A 6,229-nucleotide genomic window follows, 5' to 3' on the forward strand; every position below is an offset into this window, starting at 1 on the left:
AAAAAGGTGGTATCTTCTCTTGGGGCAAAGACGAACCCAAAATGGGAGAGGAAGAATTTTATATTCTATCTCCCGACAATGAGAAGAAGAATTTTATATTCTCTCTTCAATTGGAAAGGAGACTCGAGGTGGGATCTCCACCCCCAGAATCCGGAAAGGTGAAACTGAGAGTGGGATCTCCACTCCGAGAATCGAAAAGATTCGGATAACCCTAACTGTCGGAAGGTTTGATTACCGAACTAAAGATGAATTTCTCGTTTATCGAGAGTGAATCATGGTTTTGACCCTAACTGTAGGAAGGTTTGGCCAAACAGGAGTTTAAGGTGACCCTAACTGTAGGAAGGTTTGATCACTCGATTTGAGGACCTCTCGTTCATTGCAGGAATCGAGAGGGGATTTTGATTGTGGTCCTAACTGTAAGAAGGTTTGACCAATTGGGAATTTTATGTCCAGACTCTAATAGAGAGAGTGTTGAGTGCACAGACATGGTGAGAATTTGAATGGGAGTTCTTATTCATTACATTGCTGTGGTTTTGGGAACTTCCCGTTACATAAATCGTCCACCCCCAGTTTCCTCTGCGGAACTGGTTCGGACATTATTATCAGTTATCTAACCGGGTTATCCTTAAGAATATTAGCTTAATATTCTTCAGGAACTTCCCGTCAAAAGTGGGGAAACAGTTTAGACTCATATACCTATTGGAGTATCAGGGAGTAGTTTAACCTCTTATACCGGTCGAAGGGTTGAGAAACAGTTTATACTCGTATACTCTTTGGAGTTTTAAGAAGCAGTTTATACTCTTATACTTATCGGAGTCTTGCCATTTTCAATTGGCTTAGATTGAGAAACAGTTTATACTCGTATACTCTTTGGAGTTTTGCCGTTCTCAATTGGCTTACCTTAGCGTTATGACGCCGGCTTCAACCAAGGTCTGAATGCTATTCTTGAGAGTAAAGCAATCCTTGGTGGGATGAACGACCCTCCTGTGGTATGCACAGTACTTTGGGTCCGTAGTGTTGTCAGCTTCCTGTTGATTTGTGATAGGTGGTAGCTTGATCTTGTTACCTTCCAGGAGGGATTCGAAGATGGCTGGAACGTCTTCGTCCTTGAAAGAGTACTCTTTTTGGAATCTCGGACCCGAAGTCTTTTGCTGCCTTCGAGATTGCTGTTGTGACGCTTGATTAGCACCACCAGTAGCTGCAGGTGTTTTGCCCTTACCACGAGAGGCGAAGTTTGAGTCCAGCGGATTATCCGTCGGTTGGTTCCTCTCGGCCTTTTTCCTTCTAAGGAATCGCTCAGCCTGCTCCCCTCGGACCTTCAGATCCTTCCAAGTGTCAGACGGTGCTGTCCCCATTGCTTCCAATACGTCTAAGGACAGATTATTATGGCAGGTCTGGAGAATGAATTCCTCGGTGATCGGGTCCCGGCAATTCATCGCCTTGTTCCGGAACCTTTTGACGAAGGTGTCGACTAACTCCCCGTCCTTCTGCTTCTCATCGAGCAATGATCCGATAGATATCTCGGTGTCGTCGTCGAAGAAGTTAGCGAGGAATTTTGTCTCCATGTCGTCCCAGCTATTTACGCTTCCTGGCTTGAGGCGGCGATACCAATCGAAGGCGGCTCCGCGAAGAGTGCCGACGAATGACCGCACCATCAGAGGCTCATTGCCGGAAATAATACCCAGGTGCGATTTGAAATAAATCAAATGCTGAGTGGGGGAACCCTTCCCATCGAACGGCGTGAAGTTGATTAAACTGAACTTCGCCGGATAGGGGATCGATTCCCACTCTCTTGGGTATGGACAGGGAATGCCTGTTTTCTTCGTCTCTTGAGCGGAGATCAATGTGTTGATTTTGCTCTCGAGATCTTTGATCTTCAAGTCTTCACTTGTATCCTCGTTGGCATCCTCGTTACCACCCCCTGCATTGACGGGAGGGTTATTGGCATTGTGAGCTCCATCCCTATCCGTGTGCTCTTCTTCCTGAACAACCTGATTACGGTGACTTGGTTCACCTTGTTGGTTCCTGAACGCCTGGATTTGTTGCTCATGCATCTCTCTCATAGTCTGCATGGCCATCTGCATCTCAAACTTGAAACTTTCTTTCTGTTTAGCCAAAGCGTCTTCAAGCATCTTGGCCATTTCTTCCGCGCTTATCATAAATGACTCGCGGGGTTGTCCTTCGCTGGACACTGTATTATCCGATGCGACCGCAGAGCAGGCATCCGATTCTTCGCCTTCCGAAGGAAGTCTTGTCCGAATTCTACCATAAGTCCCTCGTCTGATGGCTCCGGATTGTAGACGGGTTACACGCCGGGATGCTTCCAGAAACGACTTGAGATTAACCTGTGTCGATGTCTCTTTGCTGGTCATGTTGGCGGTGACCCTCGGAAATTCTCCGTCTTTAACCACCGTTCTTCTTTGCCGGAAGCGCCTATGCCTTGGTTTTGGCGTTTCGGTGCCGAGCCTTTCGAACACTGAAATTCTCTCGGGGACTACCTTGATGCAGTTGCATTGAGACAGTACCGCCCGAATGAGCTTTGAACAAGGGCACTGAGTTTCTAGCCTTCGAGGACTTCTCTTTCTGGCTTTGCTCGTACCCCCAGCACGATAGTACAGCTCGTCCGTTTGAAAGTCAGAGCAACCTATCGTGTGTTGGCACGATTTCTCAGGTATAACGTAATCATCATCAGACGATAACGTTTCCTTCTGAGAGCGAATTACCTTCTTCGGGCTTTCGAGAGTCACGCGTCTCGAAACGCACCTTTGTGGGCGTAAATCCTCAACGGGCTCCCGAACTTCAATGCGCAAAGTAGTGCGCTTGGGGCGACCCCCAGCATGTTGCGTTGTTTGGGGCTTTCGTAGTGGGTCCAAACGTTCTTGGAGTGGACCGAGGCGCTCCAAGACTGATTTTCTCCTTCGGGAGGATTCTGCATGATCTCCCGGAGTAGCTATGGGAATTCTCGGCGGCTTAGCTTGGTTCGCCGGAGGTTGAACTTTGGTTGGAGGCTGCAAAGGTTGCTCCTTAGCCTGAATTGCCGCTTCAGACTTCGGCCTCCAAACTTTGCGAGTTGGTGGCGGCTTCTTGGCTACCTCTCTTTGCAACTTTCTACGGGCTTCTTCAGCTTGAACCCGTGCCTGCGCTGATAGTGCGCGGCGCTTGCGAATGCGCTCCTCCAGCGTCGATCGGTTCCGTTTGACACGGATCCATTCCATTATTGGCGGCTTGGAAGAGTCGCCATTCATCGGCCGTTGAGGCTGTTTGCCTCTCCCGTTCTTCAAATCCGCGTTGTAGCGGATTCCGTCGGTCGACTCCATCGCTTTGGCGAATTGTTTGGCCAAGCGCTGGTGTTACCTTTGACGGGTTCTCTTTGAGAGAGTCACCGCTCCTTTGGTGACGGAGGAATTGGTTGGAACCAGCTTGATCTGGTTGGAGATTGGTGGAGCCTCATCTGACGCAACTTTGGCGTCAATCGAGATGAGGTCGTCGTTGGTAGCTTCAACTTCTTCGTACCAACGCACCTTTCTGTTGGAAGAGAACTTGGACTTCTTGGACTTGCGGGGGGAGGTAGATCTGGACGAGGATGAAAGGTACTCCTCGAACTTGGTCTGATCGAACTCGTATTCGACCTCCTCCACGACTGGGATCAAGATCCGCGGCTGCGACGCTCCGATCTCGGCAGCGAGATCGGTGGCTCCCACTGTGGTCGCCAGATTGTTCACGGGAAAATTCGTTGCTTTCTTCATTAATGATTCCATTGTCATCTTGAGTTACAACTTTTTGAGTTACAAAAGATCCGGTCTTTTTATAAGATCCGGTTACAACGAAAATCAAATAAAAAGAAATGAAAAATTACAACTTTGTTTCCTTGTTTGTCGAACGAATCACGAGCTCCTGTTTTGCGGTCGCTCGCTTTGTGGGTTCTTTGCCTGCGCCGGGGTTGTTTGCCGTGGACCACCGCGCGATCTAGATCCGGTCGGATCTACGCAGTACAACGGGTATTATTTCACCAAGGAAATAATAGCCGGGGAGGATTGTTTCACCAAGGAAACAATCGTCCAAGTCTCGGGATCTAAGACCAAGCTTAGATCCGGAGTGTAGCAACGTAGATCTGAGATCCGATCCTCTCGAACACCTGCCTTATTTGACGTTGATGATCGCCGAGCACCAGATCTGAAGGAGTGAGTCCCCGAAGTCCCAAAGTTTCAATCTTTTTTAAGTTCCGAGTCTCCAATCCAGCAGGGCTTCGCCTCTCTCCAAAATTTCCAACCTTCTCAAATGACAAGGGGGTGGCTATTTTAGGTACCTCACTGTGCCTTGGGCCAGGGTGGCGGCCAAAAAGTGGCTCGGCGGCCACCGAGCCACCAATAGGTGGCTCGGCCGGCCACCTTGGTGGCTCGGCCACCGAGCCACCTCTTGGTGGCTCGGTGGTGCGAGCCACCAAGGTGGTGCCGAGCACCTATAGGTGGTTCGGCACCGAGCCACCATGTGTGGCCGAGCCACACCTGGTGGCTCGGTGTGTGCCGAGCCACCTTGGTGGCCGCCGAGCCACCACAAGGTGGCTCGGTGAGCCACAAGGTGGCTCGGCTACCGAGCCATCTAGGTGGCTCGGCCGAGCCACCACTTGGTGGCTCGGCCACTGAGCCTCCTTGGTGGCTCGGTGAGCCGACCCCTAGGTGTTTGTCGTTTTGCCTCTTTGTGCCCGTTTTCCGGTTCTGCGGTTGATAGGTTCGGGTTCGATTTGTTGACCTGATTTGGCAGTAAATCCGGATCCCGATTAGGCAGTAAGTCCACTTCTGAGTTCGAGTCCGAAACCGATCTTGATTCGATCGTGATTCGTCCGAGTATGCCCTTGGTTGGATGACTCGTTGACTCTTCGAACACTTGGCTTGATTCCGAACGCGTATGGATGCATTCCGTCGCTTGCGTGCGATTCGTCGAACTCGTTGCCTCGTTGGTTCGTCGGTTTATGCCGAACTGTGCTAAAGGACCTATAAGCAATTTTATATGCCTACATTAGGTAGTAAGAGAACTCTTTGCTACAATATTCTCCCCCGTTGTCTGTGCGCAAGTAATGAATCTTCTTTCCCACTTCTCCTTCTGCTGACTCTCTGAACTCTTTAAACTTTGAGAATGTGTCAGATTTTTCTTTCATAAAGAAACCCACACATACCCTGACAAGTCATCAATGAATGTCACCATGTACCACATACCACCAATTGATGGTTGCTTAACAGATCCAAATACATCAGAGTGAACTAACTCCAATGGTTCTTTTGCTTTAAACTTCGATTCCTCGTATGGCAATTGGTGTGCTTTACCATACTGGCGTCCTGCACAGATTGTGTCTGTTCGCACATCTAGTTGAGGAAGCCCCTTAAGCATCAACTTCTTCATCATCACACTTAGCTTGTAATAGCTAACGTGACCTAACCGCATGTGCCATAGATTTGCTGTCTTATGTTTTTTTCTTATCCTATCTACATATGCAGATTCTGCTGACATCACGTAGACTGATTCTAATAGTTGTCCCTCCATTGTTGGTGTTTTTGAAATTTTGAGATCACGATACACCTTCACATCTCGTGGACCGTACAAGGCATAGTAGCCTGATGGTGTTAATTGAGCCGCAGATAGCTAGTTTTTCCTCATTCCTGGGACATGATAAACATCTTGAAGTAGCATCTGGTTAGTGTTTTCGTCGAAAGTCATTTCCATTAATGATTCTATTAAACTTTGATCGTTTACAATGAATTACAATGAAAAATTGAGAAAATTACAACTTTCGAGAAAATAACACAAAAATCGTTTATCGATTCTTGTTTTGTGGGACTTTGCCTATGTCGGGAGTGCTTTGGCTCGTGGACCACCGATTCACAGATTCATGAGGGTCTTTGGTATCCTTCCTTCGTTTAGAAGCAAGAATGAAAATCAGTGAATATCTTATCAAAGTAAGACGATCACTCTTCTTAAGATCAAGTCAAAGCTCGAATCTCAAGGAATCACACGAGGAACTCAAGTCTTGTTGTTTTCTCTCTGCTCTCTATGCTCAGATCTGCTCCAATCTGCTCGATCCTCGTCAGTAATGATCCTAGGGGATATTTATAGCCTCTGGGATGCTTAACTGAAAAACACAACTATCTGAAGAAATTAAGTCTGCGAGACAGTGTTTACTGTCTCGGCGGCCGAGAAGACTGTCTCTAAAAATCCAACTGCCAGGCAGTTTGTA

General features: G+C 48.1%; 1 protein-coding gene across 1 annotated transcript; it reads right to left on the minus strand.

The window, feature by feature from the left end:
• Positions 5,152 to 5,538, minus strand: LOC109834858 (uncharacterized mitochondrial protein AtMg00300-like). The gene has a single exon (XM_020402875.1). It carries the CDS (start codon positions 5,536 to 5,538, stop codon positions 5,152 to 5,154), a length of 387 nt encoding a protein of 128 aa, XP_020258464.1.

This window comes from Asparagus officinalis, chromosome 1, assembly GCF_001876935.1.
Source record: "Asparagus officinalis chromosome 1, Aspof.V1, whole genome shotgun sequence".
Lineage (NCBI taxonomy): Eukaryota > Viridiplantae > Streptophyta > Magnoliopsida > Asparagales > Asparagaceae > Asparagus > Asparagus officinalis.

Excerpts from the sequence above, each read along its gene's own strand:
- LOC109834858 (XM_020402875.1), bottom strand. The coding sequence starts at position 5,538 with ATGGAGGGACAACTATTAGAATCAGTCTACGTGATGTCAGCAGAATCT.